Below are 22,323 nucleotides of genomic sequence, written 5' to 3'. Positions count from 1 at the left end.
AATAGAATTATAGATTTACATTCAAACTATAACAACATGATAAGTCAGATTATTTTTTAAGAAATTGAATAATACATTTATAGAAAAATAAAAAAAATTAAAAGTTAAATGGTAAACGGGTACTCGATGGTAAATGGTTATGGAACAGTTCCGATTTTGAAAATTTAAATAATTTTTTAAACGGTTTTGGTATTGGGTATCTTAAATGGAAACAGTTTTAGTATTCACTAATTGGAAGGGTATCTGACCCATTACCATCCCTAGATGTGTAATGTGTGGTAGTTGTGGAAGAAAAACGAATGATTATTTTTTTGAAATCTTTATTTTTGTCTGATTTAAAAGGAAACAAGTCCTTTTTTTGGGTAAAAAAGTGAGATATCAACAAAAAAAAATGCAAAAAAACTGTGAAAATTAGACCAACGGGGGAAATTTCATTGTTATGAGAATAACAAAATTTTTTGTCTGAGTGATCATATGTACTCCATTTGATATAAATTTCGTATGAAAATTCTTACATGTTTAATATGATTTATCATAATTGAAACTAAAGAAATTTCCTTGTTATGATTGAAAATCCATTGATTTAAAAAAATTTTACTATATATTAATTTTTGAGTGATCATGCGTACTCCGTTTGTAATGAAATTTTTAATGAATATTCTTACATACTTAAAATGATTTATCATGATTGAAACTTAAAGAAATTTGATTGAAAATTTCACTGATAAAAATAAATTTCACAGTTCTGAGAACGAATATATTACTTGTTTGAGTGAATATTTGTACTTCGTTTGCTATGAAATTTCATATGAACATTATTACATGCCTAACATGATTTATTATGATTAAAACTTAAATAAATTGCATTGTTATGTTTGAAAATCCCATTGAATTATTATCAGTGAAATTGATTTTTCAATTATAAAATTATTATTATTTTCAAAACAAACAATATCATTATTTTTTGTTTTCTTTGAGTTTTTTCTATGTTTTTTTTCTAGATATGCACTTTTGAATAAATTTAGACATATTGTAGAAGGACTGAACGTATTATTTGATTTGTGGTTGCGGGTGTTGTGGAAGAAAAAAAAATTAAAATATCAGTTTTTGTCAGATTTGAAAGGTAAAAAGTCAGGGTTAAAAACATTGAGTCTCTAATCTCATATTACTCAAATCGAAATTAATAATTTTTAGGTGATTTGAGTTCCCGTTACGCCTCCAAAGATCCACAAACCCCCAGATTCTAATTAGGTTTGAATCTTGAAATGAGAAAAAAGAGAGAAATAGAACCGTAGTGAGTCAAAGAAAGATAATCTCTTAATCATCTTGAAATCAACCAAGGTTTGAAAAATATTATCTTGCTAGATGATCTTAGGGGTTGGAAGAAGAAATTTGACACTTAATGAGAGTTTGGATTGAAGGTTTGAAGAAAAAATCACGAAATGACTGTTTTAAAAGCTGACTCGTGCCTTCGTTTTGGATAGCTCGAATGATTTTTGGTTTGTTAATTTTTTTAAATGCTTAATGGTTTGGTCAATCGATCTATCAACTCTCATGATTGATCGATTGACTCTCTTGATTGATCGATTGTCTATGACTTGATTCCTATAAATAGTTTCCTTGGCTAAAATATTCTTCATTTGATACGGATATATTTCTAACTAATTTTAACCACCTCAAATACATCTTAAATACGTTTAATCAACCCCGAATCACTCGGTATGAATTGTTAAAATTTTCAACCCCAAGTTTGACTATTCAAACTTGTTTATCCGGCTTAAATGGATACATATTCATCATGTTTTGGCCCTAAAAGTACCATAAAAGTATGAAACTTTACAGAATTATGAGTAAATTTCTATTCAAATTTTTCTTTTTTTATTATTTCTTTTTATTTATTTTAACATGACGTTATATTTATATAAAAGGAAAATGGAGAGATAAGGATAAACATAAACTAGAATAAACATGATGATTAGAAAAAAAATGTTTTAATATATTTAAAGTAATATTCTATTGTTAAATTTAAAATGGCAGAATTTTAATTGATTTTAGTCAATTTTTTTATTGGATGTTTATTAATTATAATTTCTAAGGTGATTTTGTATTTAAACAAAAGAAAAAAAAGAAGAGATGAGGATAAACATAAAATACAATAACATGATGCTTATAAAAAATTTAGGGATAAACATAATGGCTTACGGTAGCACTACATATCCCAACAAAAAATGTTCCAAAAATATCCCAGTCTATGTGGCAATGACACATAACCATGTCGCATGGAAAGTTTATTTTTTGGGACAAAAATACCCTTCTTTATTGGTCTAATTTCTTTTCCTACAAAGATGCTGACATCATTAATGACATCATTGAATTTTACTTTTTCTTTTTTTAAACGAAAATTCAAAACTATTTATCTCTCAAAATACAAGTTAGATTTAAAAAAAAATTATAAATTCAGAATTAGCATGTAATCCTCTTTAAAACGAGATCCATTGTCGATATGTTTTATCGAGCCGTTCTTAATTACATTGTTTTTGACAAGAATGTAATAACAATTTGGAACACTAAAAAACAATGTAAAAATTTTGAAAATTTAAAAACGATGTAATATTAAAAAAGTGGAATTACAATGTTATTCAAAAATAATGAAAATTATTAAAACATTGAAATTAGTCTTAAAATGAAAATTTTAGACTAAATTGACATTCCAAAGAATCATAAATAATTGTTTCTATATTCTTGTTGAAATTACATTGTTTTTAAAAACAATGTAATGAAATGAAAGACATGAGAAATGTCATTGTTTTCTTTTAATATTAAAATTTAATAGTTTAACATATAATATATTGACAAACAACTAGACTTAACCAATTTTATTACATAATACATTGTGTCACGTATTTTTGTTGTAATTACATTGTTTTCTAAAAGATAATGTAATAATTATCTTGAACATAGAAAAACAATGTAATACGACCTGCAATACTAAAAAAACAATGTAAGAACGATTTGGATTTTATGTATATCTAATTATCTATAAAAAAAATTAAAAAAGGAAAAAAAGTCGTCACCCAACTCACTCTATATTCGGAAGACATCTTCATTGCCTCATCTACTTTGTATTGGATTCCTTCTCATAGTTTCTCTCCTTACACACACTTTCTCTCATACAAATACGTCACAGAGCTTCCTAATATCACCTTCAATTTCACCAAATTAATTTTAAGGAAAAAAAAATTCAGATTTCCTCGTCCTCCAAACAATGTGTTAGGGATTGAGAAATAAGAAAAATTGGGAGTTATGTACCTGGAGCAAAAAAGGCGTGGAAGCTCCCGAGTGGAGATGGAGTATCACATTCGGATGCAGTCGAAAAAAACAATGTTGTAGTTGACGGCGAAGAGGTTCTTTGATTTGGAGAAGGTGTGGATCTGATTCTGCCCTAAAATCATATCAGTAGGAAATGGGTATATACAAATAAAAGGGCAAGTTAGTCATAAAAAGGAGAGAGAAAATTCTTTTAAAAAATCTTGTCATGTTGACATGCTGACTCATCCTGACACCTAGACTGGGAAAGCGTTGGGCCACTTTATTGCTGGGATACATATAGTTTTCGAATGGCTTAAGCTGTAACCTATCATTTTACTTCAAAGACTAAAACAACTCATTGACATTATTAAGTTCTTTTCTAAGAAAAAAAAAATCAATGACGGTGCTCGCAACAACGTCAAATACTATTCCAGTAAAAAAAAAGTGAGTACTATTCAAGTATTTAAATATGATTCGTGTAGTCGTGTGCTATTTTGGAGGAAAAAAAACTCGTATTTAAATATACATTTTGTTTGGGGACCACAAAATATATTGTGATACATGTTTTACTAATGAAATGTTGGACTAGAAGTTTTAGGGTTTGCTAATGCATTCTTTGGGTATAATATAACAAAAACAACTTTCTGCTTTGGCACATTTTGGTGGTAGCTAGGTGCCATCAACTTTCAATGTTTAGCTTAATTTATGCAGCTGTCTCTTCTTAAAGATGTGTTGGCATAGTTGGTGAAGAGAGATGCATATCTGAGCCTTGAGCAACAATTCCAGTCATAATACACTGTTGTAGAAAAACATCTTTCATAGAACAAGAATTAAAGCCAATAAGAAAAGAGAAAATGACAACATAGCACCAAATTATTGAAAGTCAGTAATAAATGGCGTTTACAAATGAGTAGCCATTGCTAGTACCATATTTGTGACTGAAGACAAGAAGCATAAGAATCAGGAAACAGAATGTAAAGGCTTGTAGTGATCGAGACTTTGGACGAGGCCCTGAATGGATGCAATAGAAGCAGCGAGCGAGACAAGGAAGCAAAACCCACTCAGAACCCTCAGCCCTACCCAGGGCATGCTAAATCGACCAATCTTGTTCTTCGATATGTGCATCTCTATCGGGAAATGCACGGTCAGTGGCCAAAATGATATGGCGCCAATCAGAGCAAGAACATCATTGAATAATGGGAATATCATGGCGATCAAAGTTATAATTACGACGTATGTTGTCCTCCATATTAACCTGAAGAAACTAAACTTGTAGACACCACCAAATGGAATGTTAATAAGACGTTCTTTTGTAAAGAATGCAGTCAATGCACTCTTCGGCCATCCATCGCTGCAACATTTCTCCACAAAGTCATAGAATGGCTGGCAAAATACCTGAACATACAAAATAACAAAGGAACATCACCTAAATAAACTCTTATTCCTATATATATAAAAAAAAATGGTATTAATTTCTCAGCTTTACCTGGTATGCACATATAAGATGAATGGCAATGCACAGGTTGCCGATGTCAATAAGCCAAAAGGGTTCATAAAACCCGAATCCTGTCAAAAGATTTCCTGGTGCAAGGTTCCCAAATGCCGCATAGCCCAAAACACCACATGACAAGTAGAATAAAGTGGTTATGGAAACTCCAACATTGATTGCCTTCTTCATGGCTCTGTACTCTGGAGGATGTGATCTCAGTGTATCCTGTTGTACATAAATTCATCTTAATCTTCATGTGGTGGAGATAACAGAAGCAATCAAGCACATAATAGAGTTGGATTCTACGTCAAGCTGTTTGTGTCTTGCCTGTATCTCAACGAGGACTGCAGAGAAAGAGTAGGCAAATGCAATGTCTCCAATGGCTTGTAAGGCTTTCCAACCCTTTTCGGAGCTTGTCAAGTCTACGCCAATGGATGTACCTGTGATGCTCGTCCTTGGATGATTCCCTCCTTCAATATTCAAAAACATCCATGTTATTCTAGTTTACTGCTTATTGTTTCACTTTCTAATCCTCAAAATTAAATTTCATTTCGTCAGTCAATCGAAGAATTAGTATTATTTCATAGTTACTTACTGACCTGCGATTTTAGCAATTGCAAGACCGATGCCAATGAGCGAGTAAGAAAAAGACATGACAGCAGCAACAATAGAAAGGCCATCAAGCTTTGCAAAGCTTGGTATCTGGCTCAGAACAATCTGTATAACCCCAAAGATTATCATGAACATATTGTTTGATGTGTGACATCCTGCTTTATGGCCTTGAGAGTGAAAGCAGTGAGATCTTTTAATGGCCCTGCATTCATATTCATCACCACAAAACCACTCAACAACAATTTCAAGAACTAAACATTCAAAAGAAAGAAAAACAAAAAAACTTCACACGAGAATTCATTAGAAGAGCGCGCTTACACCATGCTAATAGATGCAGTGATTGTGTATCCAATTGTGGTTCCTACCATATTGAGATATTGAGCAATCCCACAAAATATTGACTGAGTTCCACCTGTTAAAATGTAAGGAAAACCACATATATATATATATGCTAGTGAGATTGATTCAAATCCAGTCTTCAATATAAATCATGACAAGAGACGGGGACTATCTTTCAGGTTTTCCTAACAATCCAAAATTCTGAACAATTTTCGTGGTGTTAGATTTTCACTTATCTTCCATCTCCCCATGGAGATTTTGGGCATAGAAACATTAACAAAATGCATCTTAATTGGTTTCATTGTCAAAACCGACGGGGTGTCTCGGTCCAAATTGAAAAGGTCAGGGGCGTGTTTTGTAAAAGTCAAAAAAGAGGGGGGGTCGTAGTAAATTTGTTACTGAATAATGAAGGGTAAACATAACAAAAATTGCAGATGAAAGAATATATTTGTGTTTACCCAAGTGAACTTTAACGACAGCAGAATAAATATAGTTTCTGGTCCCAGTAACCCTGTCTGGGTACCTATAACAGTTTGCAAGCAAGGAAGATGAATAGGTAGTGACCACAGAGAAGAGAACCAGAGCCATGGGCCCGGCAATCCAGCCCAACTGAGCGTTGCACCATGGCAGCGATAACACTCCAGATCCAATAACAGCAGTAATGATATGTGCACTTGCAGTAAGCCAGGTTCCTTCAAAAAAAAAAAAACCATACAAATCAATCAAGCAAACAAGATGTTTTAGAAGAAACATAAACGGAGAAATTCTATTGCAAACTAGAGCAAAAAATTGATGCAACACCAGTTCGTCTTGGCCGTCCATCATCGTCAAATAAAGGGTCATTTTCGGTTGCTTCTATTGAAAAACCAGGCCGTCTCTCCACAACTGAAGCCATTTCTCTTCTGTATATGTATACGTGTATCTACGTGCAAATTATGGCTGAGAGAGGATGCTAACTTTAATGGGTCTTAGAGATGGCACTAGAGGCTCCATTTCTAGTTCTTGAAAAACCAAAGTTTAGTTGCTATCTAAATAAATGACTTGTTTGACAAATCAATCTGTCCTGTGGTGTATAGGAGGTGAAACTGGAGGAGAGCAAAGGAAGAATGGAATGGTTGTTTTTGTGTTTTGGAGATAAGTCATAAGGCAGAGTCTCTCTTTTGGTAAGTAAAAATTTCCATATGAATTCAATTTTATATCTTGTATTTAAATGCTCTAACATAATTATTTCATGAAACTCACAATTTTGATTAGTCATTATTTACCTTTTCATTTCCAATAATGTGGTAGGTGAGGAGGTGCATAATCATATTTAGTAAATAGTTTTAGTGGGAATAGGTCATAACTCTTGCTATATCCGCAAATTCCATTTTAATACCAACGATAGGTGGCTCGGTTGGTAATCGGTTGGGTTAAGTCTATTTGTGTCTAATATTTGATTCCAACTATAAGTATATTTCTCAGTGGTATTTCAAAAAAAAAAAAAAAGGTCGCAACTCTTGCTATATCGGCAAATTCCATTTTAATACCTCGTACATATCTGTTAGACATATAGATGTACATGTTTTTCTTATTTCCTTTTAAGTCCGGTTTTATTTTTTAAAATTCAATAAAAGAATTAAAATAGACATCGATAATCTGAAATTGTTTACCAGTCTATCAAAACATAGAGACATTGATCTCACGTACATGGAAACATTCAAGCACAACTAGCTAACAACATGCCTAACTATTTAACAAGCCCATAATCCAATTGATCTCATTACACTAAAGAAGAATCATAAAATAATGAATGAAGCTTTGCTTGCAATTTAATTGACTTTAGAAAGGATAAAAGAAACTTAGAATTTTTGCTAATATATACTTGGTCCCTGGAGAAAATTATTATTAGCTTGAGAAAGAAAACGCATCCACACAATTCACATCAATCGATCACAAAATAGTCTCTTTCAGCTATGTTCTCAGGAGTCAAATCAATCAGCATTGATCTATCCAAGGTAGTTAAAATCGCGATTTTAATCATAGACTCGTACGATTCTACGATTACAACTATAGATACCTAGTAGAATCTCAATAAGATTGAAAGTCACTCAAAATCGTACTGACTACGCTGAAAATAGGTAGAATCGCGCTTCCCCTACCGATTTTAAGACACGCTGTTTAATGGGTCAAAATTTAAGAAAAACATATTTTTGGGCCAAAATTGATGGGCTCGCTTAAGTTTTAAAAGTCCAATACTGCAATATTTCTACACAAAGTCAAAATCACTTAAATTTTAAAGTCCCAAAATTGCATATCTTTACCCAAATTCAAAGAAAGCTCAATCCACAATGTCTTAAAACCCTAAAATTTCTAGCAGTTCGTCAACTTGAGACTTAGAGTGTGTTTGGGTTGAAGAATTTGGGGGGAAGGGAAAGAAAATTTTCTTTCAATTCCCTTATTTAGATTGTTTGTAAAAAATTAAGGGGAGTGATTTGAAGGGAATATTTCATTAAATTTTTGTCAAAATTCTTCCTTCCAAAATGGAGTCATTTGGAGAGAAGGGATGACTAATTAAGTTATTTATATGGTAAAAGCCTATTTTACCCTTATACATAACATTTTAATATAAAAATAAGGACAAACTAGTAAATTAAACTAATTTTCTTTCATTCCTTTTTTTTTTCTATCCAAAAATGAGAGAGGAAAAAGTATTATTCTTTTCCTTCTCTCCTCTTCCCTTTCCTTCTCCCCAAATCCCTCAATCCAAACACACTCTTAGAGTATTGCAGTCATTGAGTGATGATGGTGGCTTGAGAGTTGAGTGGCTTGATCTTTCTTCACCATTCGGAAGGCTAAAGCATACCAATAGAACTATAGAAGAGCTCTACTTCAGGTATGTTTTATGTTCTATGACATGTCTTGGTATTTGAGATTATGCTTATTTTTTCATAGTATGTAAAATCTTATAATTTTACGATCCGATTTACACCCCTTCTCCGATTCTAATCCGATCTTACGTTTTCATGACCACGACGACAGGTAATCATGAAACAAAATGAATATAAGAAACAAATTTCACTGAGAGGTAACATATGCTTCTTACTATAAAGACTAGATAGCATGCTAACAAATTGTGCTGAATAATTTATTCAGAAAAGTTTCCTGACGATTAAAACAAATAAAGCAACAAAAAAAATAGAGCAAACAACATGACTTAAAAGTTGCAGACGAAATTAGTGAAAATGAAATCATGCATGGATAGTATATAATATGAACAAGTAAAGACATGGCCTTCACCTCAAGGCCTTCCATGGAACGCTCTCTTTGAATGGTTAAGTTTCCCACACATTCAGTAGAGACTGCATTTCTTTTCTTTTTTTTAAATCCTTTGTCATCTTCCCCCAATTAATTTCATCGTCCAGCCCACTGTTGCTCCTTTTTGTATCCTCAAACAATGAAGTTGGTGTCATACCCCTCCTCCTGAATTCCTTCATAAATAAAGACTCAGAAGGTTCTTCACCTGAAAGCAATGTAGAAATAAGGGAACGAAATGATCAATAAAAGTACATTTGAATCATACCAAATCATGGTGTTTAGGAGCAATTAGAAATGCATGGTTTCAATATGTGATCGATTAAATGACTTCAAAACTCAATCCCTTATGAAAGTATTTATGATCACCAAAATACTCAAAAAAAAAAAAGAAAACCACGACTTATGATTTTATGGAGATTTGAGGGGTAAATATTGTACCTACAATAATTGTAGCCCGGCCCCTATAACATAAACATTCTCATGATACAATGTTAGAATTAATTAATATGTAAATGAAATGATTATTTATTTAGCCAATAATGGTAGCATCAATCCTTTCTCTTCTTGACAATCTAAAAAGGTCAGAAATCTAGAGAAAAAAAACAGAGAAAGTATTTGGTGAAATGGAAAATTTTCTTTTTTTGCAATATTAGATGAATGTAGATTAGGCAAAGTAAGAAACAAGAAAACTACCCAAAATGTTTTGTTTCACTGGCTACACATATTTGCTTACTCATGACAATTGTTTTACAATTAATTACCTATATAGCATCACAAGATACATGAGGCTGTGCTTCTTAATTATATTGCAGAATTTCCACCAAATTCAGTCAATGTATCTTGTCAATATCTCATTATGTTCTTACCAATAAACTATAGCTGCCAAAACTAGTAATTAAATAAATTCTTTGAAACAACCCCTAATTCATCTTAATCTCTGGACAGATCTCTTTTTGTCCCAATCCAATCCTTTATATATGCTCCTATAAATTAAGATCTCTTATTGTTTATATAGTTGTTAGTGTTTCATCATATTTTTTGAATTCATATACTGTTGGGGTGGGTAGGGTAGCAATGGTGAGAATGAGTAGGGGTCGTCAGAAGGTGGAGATGAAGAAGATGGAAAATGAAAGCAATCTCCAAGTAACCTTCTCGAAGAGAAGGACAGGCCTTTTCAAAAAGGCCTGTGAACTTTGCACTCTTTGCGGTGCTGATGTCGCGATCATTGTCTTCTCTCCCGGGAACAAGGTGTTCTCGTTTGGTCACCCTGACGTTGAGACAATGATCGATCGGTTCTTCACCCGTCACACTCCTTCTACTTCAGGCGCTTTGCAGCTCGTCGAAGCCCATCGCAACGCTGCTCTTCGTGATCTTAATTTTCAGCTTACTCATGTATGCTAATGATTAATTAATTAAAATTTAAATCATTTTATCCTTTTTTTTTTGTGAAGGGTAAAGATCTTTGTTTACTTCTTCAGGTGCTTGATCAATTGGAGGCGGAGAGAAAACGAGGCGAGGAGCTTGCGAAGATCAGGAGGGCTAGCCGCGCACATTGCTGGTGGGAGACTCCTGTTGAGGAGATGAGCAAGCCACAACTTGAACAGATGAAGAGCGCTCTGGAGGATCTCAAGAAGAATGCGGCACATCATGCTGAGAAACTCATGATTATTCACAATTCAAAGCCATCTCATAACTATTTTGCATCAACTGCTGCTGGTCCAAGTGTTCCTTCCGGTGCATCCATCGCTTCTTTTGATCCGAATAATGCTTCATTTCATCCAAATATGATGCCTTCGTCATACAATCGCCTTGGATTCGGTCGCGGGTTTTACTAGGTTTGCTGGTCTCTGTGTCAAAGGGGGTTGTTGTAGTAATCTTTATGTTTTTAAAAATTATGTTACATATGCTTCTTTCCTTGTTATCGTTTGTATCAGCCTTGGAACTGTCTGAACTTAAAATATATTGTGAGAACAATAAAAGTCATGTTGTTTGCCTAATTTAGGTCCTGTTGGTTGTTCATGTTTTTCTGAATCATTTGTCATGAATTTTCTCATTTAGATATCCTTGAAGTTGGTATTATCAGTTATTTTGTAATAGACCATCATGGAGATTGGAGGACTAAAAGGTGGTAACACCAATAGCCGAATTACTAGACAGATCGCGTTCCCGAGCCCGTTCTGGGACATGCATCCCAGTTCAGGGTACGAGGGATATCAAATTTATTGCACAAACACGTTGTGCAAACCTAACTAATTAACATATATGTTAGGTCCTTAAACACATTGGTCGAAAGGAATAGAAACGTAGACAATCTTAACAGACAACTCATAATCTAAAATCCTTTTACCATTTTTCATGGTTATAATGCATCCAATAATTGTTTCTTGGATAGTATAAAATGCTAAAAAAAAGTATGGATGAAATTAGTTTTAATGCTATATATCCCTCTAGTTTTCATAGAAGATGAAATGAAATGTTATTAGTAATTATTTATTTTGAGTTTTTAGACAACTTTACTTTATGACAAAAGTGTCTACCTCTCACTTTCATGAATAAATATGGTAAAAATAAGCAAGTTTTAAAGTTACATTCATGCATGAGAAACTCTCTCAAAATTTGTTGTGGCTTAACCAAAGAAGAATGTAGTAATTATACATAATATCTTGGAGAAGTTGTCATGATGAATGTGTTAATATACCCCGAATGAAAATCTTAACCTTGATCCCATAAAATATTAACGTAGTGAAAAACAATAACTAACACCGATCTCTCTCATATTCATATTTAGCTTTAGAATTTACTAACAATAATATAGGGATCTCAACAGCTGGTATCCCAGTCAGTTATCCAATCTGTTGAGTTTTATGCACATGATATCATATGGGATTTTTATCATTTTCTTTTTATTAAATTTAACCTTTCGGGTGGTCACAAAATTATCAATCCGGCTAAAAAAAATGAAAGATAAATAAATTGGTGCGTTTTGAAAATATGGTTGGTAAAGTTACTTGATCTTGCAAAAGGTAGATTTTCTTTGGGCTAGGAATCATGTATCAATTGTAATAGTACTTTTAATTATAGGATCCTAACCTAAAAAAACATTTTCAAGTGCTCGAACAAGTCGAAGAAAAGAGTGACGGCGAAAGCGAAATGAAGAAAGAATAACTGAGACAATTGAAGCTTAATTGTGTCGGAGGTGCTTCAGAAAAATGAGACACGACAATCTCAAGCTCAAAGAGGGCGGTAAAAAAATCCCGAGATTATCGACCCGACCGATTCTAATAATAAATTTTATTCAAAAATGATTGTTCGGTTTTTATGCAAATTTTTAAAAATAGTTATCGGTTTTCAAAAATTTTAAAAGGATTCGGTTAAACCTGAACCGTCAGAATTAAATTATATTTATTCAATAAATATTATAATTTACATATTGTTTTTGTTAACTTATATTAAATATGATTAATAGGTTAATCTTAATAACATAATAACATATTATTTAGTATTTAAGTATAATTATTAAATTATATATTTCTATTTTAAATAATATACTATTATGAATTTGGACCATTGATTTTTTGAATCGATGGCCCAAAATATTATTCTTGTTCGGGGAGTATCTCTAGTTTCAATTCCATTTAGAAATTATAAATGCAAGATTATAGTAGCTCAATAAGACTTCCCTTCTTTTCTTTTTCCTAGGCACCAAAGGATGTTGTCAATTGAAAAATGGTGAGCTTTTATTTGTACGCACTATTTTCAAACTACATCCTACAAAAATTTAAAAATATCTAACACGCTAATTAACCAAAAATTTACACATTTATGAAATACGCCCCAAATGCAAAAAATATAACAAACAAAGATCTCAACATACGCTTCTTGCGGCTCACTTTCATCACCTTCTGATTCACTCTCATCAGTGTATGGATCAGACATAATGTTATTTAATGTGAAAAAAATGCCACAACTTTCTTATTTCCTTCTTCATCTAAATCATATGATTCCGCTCCAGATTCTTTTTCAGATCCATCATTCCAAGTCATTTTCAAGGCTTTTGGTTTCTTCTTCTTGTTTGCACATTCATGTGCCATGTGACTAAAACTGGGACATTCAAAGCACTTAGTGGATTTAGTATTCTTACCTTTCTTTTCCTGCCTTTTCTTGTTTGATGAGTAAGTCCCTTGATCATTGAGGTCAACTGTCTTCCTACTTTTCATAAATTTCTTGAAGTTTTTGATCATTGGCAGAAGCTCATCATAAGAATAATCATCCATAGAATTTAAAGTAATACTCTTTTTTAGGTGTTTTAAGAAAATTTATCTCATAAGTCTGTAGAGAACCTATCAATTCTTCAACTTGAATCTCATCAAAGTTCTTACTTTCCTCAACGGCCGCTACCTTCATGAGAAAACGTTCAGGAAGGAATTTTGAGATTTTTCCGACTACCTTGGTATATGGTATAGGTTCACCCATATTGTATGCTGAGTTCACGATATCACCAAGTTTAGCATAAAAATCATCAAAATATTTGTTCTCTTCCATTATGAGATTTTCAAAAATAATGGTGAGTTGTTGTAGTTTTGCACATTTCACAATTGAAGTTTCTTCATACGTCACATTTAGACTATTCCATGCAATCTTTGTAGCTCAAAATGAGATATTCTATGAAACTCATCAATTGATACGGCACTAAAGAGAGCATTTACAGCCTTATTGCTCCAACCTACCTTCTTATAGTCCAGTTTTTCCATTCACTTTAAGGTTTAGGGGTGACCACACCATTAGTGTTTGTAATTGTTGAATTTGTGCGTCCATGTGCAATTGCTAGCCAGACTCGTTCATCAATCATCTTAATTGGCCCTCATTCATGCCTTCCATTAGGAATATTTTGTACCATCAAATTGTGGAACTCGGTAATCTTTGGTTGATGACCTGCTCCAATACCATTTGAAAACGCATGTGCTCACACACTAGTTAATCAACAGTTTAGAAAAAATTACGAAATAATAAACAAAGACCAAACACCATAAATTTTATGAGGAAATTCAAATGGGAAGAACCTCGAGTCTATGAAGAGATCAACCTTCGAAACAATCCACTATAATGAACAAATATTACAAAGGATTTACTCAACCTCACTTAACACCTTTATACAACTTAGATTCAGCGTATACTTTGATGCAACAAGAGTCCACCAAAGCTACAATTGTTTTGGAGTGTGTAAACCTTATCTTGGAATCTCCAAATTAATATGAACTAGCTCTCCACCATGAGCTCTCCACGGCTACGATCTCCACCTGCAAATCTCATAATAGTTATTTCTCACAAATATGTTAAAACTACTTCTCTCTTGATTCTAATGTATTTAATGACTCATCAATTAGTACAAGAAAGATCAAATAGACATACAAAGCGACTATGAAGTTATTTCAGATTTTGTTGCCAATAGTTTTGATATTTGTATTTGAGTGTCGTGTGTTCTTTACATGAAACATGTCTCAAGGGATAAGATCACTATAGAATATTAGAATAACATGTTTATCACTAAATCATATTTGATTAATCTTTAGAATTTCATCATTCATTAAATATCTAAATGATAAGAGTTTTATCAAGGATAAAACATATTATCATTAAGAGATTAAATCAAGTATGTCACGACATATCCATATAACCACCACGCCTCCTATCAGCTTTTATTCATATGATAATTTAGATAACACATAACAGATAATATTAATCCAATCCAACTATCTAAATAACTATTCTAATTACATGGATAACAAAGTTTTGAATATATTCAATCTGACCTATTTTATTGGAAGTAACCTACCTCAAGATTACGTACAGAAAGAAAAACATCATAATTGTGCACTTGTCATACACAATTACATATACTAGGATTAAAAAATCCTACATGGTTCCCAACCAAATGTGTTTAACAAGTTTTGAATATTTCTCCAAGTAGTTGAAATTTTAGAAAAGGGAAAAGGTTGAAGAATCACCTATAGTAAATCATATATGCCCAGTACCATCCTTCTCCGAACCAAATTTGAACTATCACACATGGAGTTAAACCAACAAACTTCCAAATCCATTTGAAGAGCATAACTTTATTTTTTCTATAATGAAACCCACACTAGCCCCGCCTTTAATCTTTGGTTTGATGATGAAGTCTCGACCAATGTTATGAAACTTCTTTTGACTTTTTGAATCTCCCTAGAGGAAACTTCTTTGGATTTTCTCTATTCTATTCGCCAACCGTTCATGAATTTTGACAATGGGTATGTAATAAACAAAAAAGACTTGACAAAACAGATTTAATCAAAGTCAGTCTCTCTTATTGAGAACTGCTTAGATTCTCACATAAAGAGTCTAGACTCCACTTTTTAACAACATGATCCCACTTTTTTCTTCTTCATGTTTCCTCCTAAAAGCATCCCCAAATAAATCAAAGGTAGTGAATCTGCCTGACAATTAAGACATTAGCCAGCTATTTCACCTTGTCCAGCTTGATACCAACCCCCTCTAAGGAAGATTTGTGAGAGTTCACCTTCAAACTAGAGAGAAGTTCAAACTATATAAGAAGCCTCTTTTGATTCTTCAAAGATTTATTACTATTTGGATAAAACAAAATGGTATCATCAGCATATTGTAGACGAGAAAAATTTGTCCCTCCATCATTGACAGATGCCTTGAATCAAACCCAGTCTTCTAACATTACAAATCAACTAATAAAGTTTCTTTGCAGCAATAATGAAAAAGAAAAGGAGAAAGTGATGCAGCGTAGTGTGGTGGAAAGAACACCTACTTAGACCTATTGATTTGACACATGAATACCAGGAACAAGTCTACCTAAATCTATTGATTCGGCACATGAATACATATTTAAGGCTTCAATACTTTGTTGATTTGAATGAATACTAAAGAATTGGAAAAAGAAAGTTGTCTCTTAATTTTTTTTATAAAATCAAAACTCAAAACTGAAATTCCTTATTGAGGTTACGACCTTAAATAATAAACTAAACGAAACCCTAGTCAAACCCTAAACACTTCTAACGAGAAACAAATACCTAAAAAGATACTAAACTCCTAGAAAAATAATACTAATTGATTTACTAAAATACTAAATTTAAGAGAAATATCTCGATCTCAATCTGTATCATTCTCCCTTTATTGGAGAAAACTCGACCTCGAGTTTTGAAGAATTGCAATAGAAAAACTCTTGACTTCTTGATCACCACCCGTGTACCCAACATACAAAACCACAGTGAATTCTTGAATAAGTTTAGAAACAACATCAACAAAAAGTTCACTCCATGTGGTTCAAGTATTTATGGAATAACAAGTCAACGAATTTAACAGGCACCAAAAGATTATCGGGATTTGGTACTTAAATGATGTCAAATTTATCCTCCATTAGTCCTTCTTTAATCTCCTATTGTATCAAAAAATCTGATTCGACTCACCTTGTTCATCTGCAAACTCCAAGAAGGGTATGGTTAACCTATCACTTCTTGTTCCTCTTCATTAAAGATTGGTATTGATGGTGCATCCAACCCTTCTTTGATCTCCAAATAATTGTCATGGACTGGTAATCTTGCTTCCCACTGCCTTGGATCAGGATTTTTGACTTGTCTCTTTTCCCTTGCACACTCGTCTCTAAAAAGAGTTAACGACGACTTCGTCAGATTCGGCCTCGTCTGCCTTCTATAGATTCGGTGGCGGGTGTGTTGGTGAAGATGCAGTGAGGCCTCTAGTTGTTGCGCATACAACTCTAACTATCTCATAAATCGACCTTCCAACTGCTCGAAGCGTTGAACCAAATCTGCATCCTCCCTTGCATACACCTTTGTCAAAGTCATGTACTTTCCGAGAACTTTTTTCCTTGGCGACATGACTAGAAACGTGCAAAGCTCCGAAACCAATTGGTGTAGTGCGGCGTGGTGAAAAGAACACTTACTTGGACCTGTTGATTCGACACACCTACCAGGAACAAGTTTACCTAAATCTATTGATTCGACACATGAATACCAGATTAAGGTTTCAATACTTTGTTGATTCGAATGAATACTAAAGAATTGGAAAAAAACTGTCGTCTCTTTTTTTTATAAAATAAAAACTAGAAAAAAGAATATTAATTTATTTACAAACAATTGATTTCCTAAAATATCAAAATAAAATATTTCTCAATCTACACTAGAAAGAGAGTAATCTTGCCTAAAGCCTCAACCTAGCTTTACCTCCTCAGTTGGAGATCCATTAACCAAAACTGCAACTTGAGTAGTTTGCACATGTTCCATCATCCAACTAATCCATTTAAGCCCAAACCCCATCTTGGAGATAAAACCTTTTAGAAAATCACAATGAATAGAATCAAAGAGCTTTTTAAGGTCAATTTTAAAAAGGAGGACTTGTTTTCTTCTTTTCTTCAGATAATCAACCACTTCATTGGCCATAAAAATAGAATCCATGATTTGTCTGCCCTTCATAAAGCCTTATTGCTCTCCACTTTTCACCATATTCAGAGTCTGCTTCAATTTGATTGATAAAGTTTTAGAGATGATTTTGTAAAGACTGTTGATAAGACTGATAATAACAGCATCATAGGGACAACCGGACAAGAGTGGTGGAAGAAGAATTATTTCCCTTAGGAAGTTTGCCAGTAATAAAGAATATTTCCATCATATTTGTAGTAACCCATTTTTGTCCGGACCGAATTACCACCCTATAAGCTCGTACCTCGTTGAGGTCCCACAGGTGCAACTTTGTACGAGCTAGTAATGTTGCAGCCTCTTGATGATCAAACAATCGGTAATTTATCCTCAAATCAATAGCGCAGGACAAAGAGAAAATAAAATGGAAATTGTAATTTTATTGAATAAAGTTACGATTACAAAAGTTGCGAAACTAGTCACGTGTGGGCCCGTATTTATATCAAAATGAATTGTGTTAAATGGATCCCGTACTTTAAATAAAGTGTCGCACTGAAGAATGGACACATATACATATATTGGGATTTGATGATAATAGTCGATAAAGTTTATGCTTCATTGTTAGAAAGAAAATTAACCTTCCTTCAACAAGAAAAAGTTCGATTTGTGATTAGCTTACTTTACAACGACTTTTTGTTTGTCTTTCCTATCTGGATATGAATATTATATCTATTAACATATCCTAGACGGCTAGACCACCTTGTATTCTCAGTTTAACGAATATATAGACAAAAGGTAGATAAGCCAATGAAGGCTTTGATTTATTTATTGCAATATTTCTGGTGCAAGACCAGCTAGCCGATTTAGTTGTATGACTAATTTGCTGTTTTAGTCCTTTGTACAGAGATGGTTTCAGTCTGTAAAGAGACAGCTATTACTATTTTGACACGTCATGAAGTGTCAAAAGATGCCCATGTCTATAAGGAGACAACTATTATTATTTATGAAAATTTTGACTCGTCAAAATAATAATAGTTGTCTCCTTACAGACTGAGACCATCTTTGTACAAGGACTAACAGCAAATTTGGGCAAGAAAGTACCATGTGAAGCAATCCAAATTGCTACTGTTGATGCTAAGGGGTTAGGGGATTCCAATTCTCTCTCAAATTTCATCAATTAAAATGTATTTTAAAGTATTTTGATGTTTATAATGTTGGAATATATATAATAGATTTTGGAAAATATTCAAAATCCTAAACTTTTTTTTTAGAATCTGCTACCCATAAGACAACTGGCTGGTAAATCCCGATCACATGAAAGATTCTGCAACTCCCATGGACCAGTTGAGAACTGGACCGACATCTATTGCGGGAAGATAACACAAGAATCACACTCGTTGGACTGAGCAAGGTGCCCATTTCACAAATGGTGATTCCATGGGACTTGAACTCATGAGCTCCCGCTTGCGCAAAGTGTTTTCGCGGGCAAATTCACCATCTCAAGCTCTCTGCCAATGACCTATTGTTCTTAAACCCTTTTTTTGTTAAGTTCCTAAACCCTAAACACAAAAATCTAAACCTTAAATTTTAAACCCTAAACAATAAAATCTTAATCTTAAACTCTAAACTTTAAACATTATTCATAACTCCTAAACTCTAATATGTCATTTTCAAAACAAAAAATCATGATTTAACATATTTTAGGGAGAAAATTGTAGCTTTAATTATAACAAAAATTGGAGTCTCTCCCAGCTCCAGCTAAGGACTAGCTCATACTCCATATTTAGAGTATAGCTCTTAGGGAGAGAAAAATGACACAACCAATAGGGGAAGAGAGATGATGGAAATGGAGGGAGAATGATGGACGAAATGAGTATGAAGTGTTGGCTCAAGTATGCCCACTATGGGTGTATTAGAATGTAGCACTTGTAAAATGGATAGTCACGGGATTGAGATGTTTAGAGTGCGAGCACAAGTGAACCAACTGTGGATGCTCGCCATGGATTTTTAATTGTCTATGTATCTGTTCAACTAGTTCTGGTTAATTATAATGTAATTTTAATCGTTTAGCTCTCCCTCTATATTTTATGGTTTACCAATAACTCCCGAAAATTGGAAATACAGAATTTATGAGCTATGGGTATTTTAATTGAGCGAATTTAGAGCTAACGTGGTGCGGAATTATGGATCGATTAGCTAGTTCACGACTAAGTCAGCATTACTTGGAATCCACCAAGAAAGTTAAGAGAAACCTCAATAAAATATAGATTTATTTTATTTCAAATATAGTATAGTCGAACAAGTTACAACCCTATTCAAATAAAAATAAGAAACCCTAACAAAATTTAAAATACTACTTGGACTAGAATTCCTATTGACTACTAAAACTCCTAATAATTCTATAAAAATATGGTTCTAATAAGAAAAAAAAATTAAATTCTCTCCTAATGAATAAAGAAAACTAGTAAATCTTGTCCTACATCAAGAACACCGCATTGGTATCTCTTATCAGATTCTCTATTTTACCTACTCAAATACTTTTTTTTGAAAATTTACAGATTCTTTATTCAACAACAACTACATCAAATCTTTATTTTAAATCTCTACAGCATTAAAATAATAATTTGTTCTGATTTTATTATTAATTATTTATATTATTTAAGAACAAATAAAAATTATGTTATTTGCTCATTTGCGTCGTGTTCTTCCTTCCTTCCTTACCGCCATGATCATCCTCCTGTTTACTCTTCAAATTAAGTTTAAAGAAGTTAATTTCAACTTAAAATTGGTTCATCAAATAAAAGTATATGAAAAAAGAAGATCTAATGAAATATTAATTTTTCAATATACTAATCGTGGTAGAGATGGGATGGGAGAGGCTCTAATTCTTGGCTGCAATTCCCCCTCAAAACTCATGTTAAATCAGAATTTTTTTTTTTTGAAAATGACATATTAGAGTTTAGGAGTTAGGAATTAGGGTTTAGAGTTTAGGGTTTAGGGTTCATGGCTTAATGTTTAATTTTTAGGGTTTACAATTTAGGATTTAGGGTTTATAGTTTAGAATTTACTATATTATAACATTATAAACACCAAAATACTCAATCACACATTTTAAATTCATGATTTAACATGGTTTTGATAGATAATTGGAATAAGAATTGGAGCTCCCCTATCCCGGTAGAGATGCAACAACTCTGACGTAAAAAATTGATTGGTCGGTGTTATACAGACTTTTTACAGATATCAATATTATAGAGTCATTTTTTAACAAATCTATCAGTTTTATTATATAAAATAGAGACTCACACTGGTTTAGAGATACTAATATGAGTGCTCTTGTATGGTGGTGAGGTGTGGAAGCATAACTACCAATACGCCCTCGCGATCCCGAACCAAGTACAAATACCACTGCTTTGAAGCTTTCGGGTAGCATTTCCATGTATTTTCTTTCGGATTTCCAATGTTGGATGCATAGTGGTCATGATCCACCAAATCATTTTTTTTTTTGGTCTGTCATGGTGTGGTGTGTAATGTGTGTTGGTGTGCTTGATAAAAAAAATTACAAATAGAGAATGAGAGATAACCTGGTTGATCAGGTTGTCTATCCAGGACCTTGAGGTCCAGGGTTCTATTCTCAATAGGGGGTTTGTAATTTGGATAATTTTCCATCCATTGTGATGGCCTTCATGCCCCTTGGGCATGGCTTAACTTGTGTGTGGCATGGGGCCTTTTAAAAAAAAAAATTACAAATATCAGCCGGATTTTTTAATTAGTGGGCTATTCTGGAAAATGGGACCCATCAAGAACTGTAGAGATTACGTTATTGTCGAAGACGGACCACCCGTCCAACTATGGTCTTAAGTGGTCACAGCTATGCAACCACTCTCCCAAAGTTTTCTTTCTTTATTTTAAATCTTTCAAACATTTTAAATACTTTATATACCTGATGTCCCTTTCATCTTATCTATTTATTTATTTATTTATTTTCTTTATAGGCTTGGAGCATTACATCGGTCTATGAATCACGTGTGGTCCACAATTTCATATGAATTATGCGTATTCATTTTAATATTTGGGATTATTGCAAGAAAGAACACATGAATTAGCATTTGCAATGGTGTACATTTAAGGGGGCATGGATGGTGAAAAAATGATTTTTGATGGGCCAACAAAAAGTAAATGATGCTACAACAATACTTTTATGTTGGTCCATTTGGTATGGCATGGGAGTTGTCATATTGGCTTGCTTGGGTCCTACTCTACTTTACAACACATTTACACCAAAATCAATATTAGGTCTCACATCTATTGTACCACAAATCAGATCAGTAAATTTATTTCATTGTACCAATATATTTTATTGGGTCCAATAAAATCACACCATTGTGATTGTGATTGCTCTTACAGTCTTACTAATAGCAAAGTGAATGATTTCTTACTAAACTTAATTCAAAATATTTAGGCATTTTTATAAATTCAGTATGTAAGACAATAATAGATTGGGATTAACAATGATAAATCTTTGGAAGATCCTCCACGATACATGACATGAGACAAAGAGTTCGTTTGATAGAGCGATTGAATTGATTTTCAATGTAAACAGAAAAATTATGAAAAAAAAAATTCAACTTAAATTGTGAAATATATTATAAAGTATTTTGCTTTTAAAAACTTCTTGTAAGAGCTTTTGAAACTACAACGAAACCGCTGTCATGTGTGCAACGATTATGTTGCAGCCAGTATATCGTTTGGCAGAACGGATCCGTTCGGAAAGGCTTTTAAAAGAATCCGTACTGGAATTCTCCTTCCCAATAATTTTCTTATCCCCCAATAATATTAAAT

At 33.0% G+C, this 22,323-nt stretch overlaps 2 protein-coding genes across 2 annotated transcripts; one reads left to right on the top strand and one right to left on the bottom strand.

Annotated features, from left to right (window-relative positions):
- Positions 1-4,269: 4,269 nt before the first annotated feature.
- On the bottom strand, positions 4,270-6,644 carry LOC120003558 (amino acid permease 6-like). Its single transcript, XM_038852576.1, has 7 exons — positions 6,551-6,644; positions 6,208-6,441; positions 5,729-5,822; positions 5,398-5,612; positions 5,126-5,268; positions 4,796-5,023; positions 4,270-4,704 (listed from the first exon to the last, which is right to left on the bottom strand). The coding sequence occupies exons 1-7, from the start codon at positions 6,642-6,644 to the stop codon at positions 4,270-4,272; spliced, it is 1,443 nt and encodes a 480-aa protein (XP_038708504.1).
- A 3,476-nt stretch (positions 6,645-10,120) lies between these two features.
- Positions 10,121-10,881, top strand: LOC120003556 (agamous-like MADS-box protein AGL62). Its single transcript, XM_038852574.1, has 2 exons — positions 10,121-10,438; positions 10,525-10,881. The coding sequence occupies exons 1-2, from the start codon at positions 10,121-10,123 to the stop codon at positions 10,879-10,881; spliced, it is 675 nt and encodes a 224-aa protein (XP_038708502.1).
- Positions 10,882-22,323: the final 11,442 nt, after the last annotated feature.

This window comes from Tripterygium wilfordii, chromosome 8 (genome assembly GCF_013401445.1).
Source record: "Tripterygium wilfordii isolate XIE 37 chromosome 8, ASM1340144v1, whole genome shotgun sequence".
Lineage (NCBI taxonomy): Eukaryota > Viridiplantae > Streptophyta > Magnoliopsida > Celastrales > Celastraceae > Tripterygium > Tripterygium wilfordii.
This window is presented reverse-complemented; position numbering and strand designations above follow the sequence as displayed.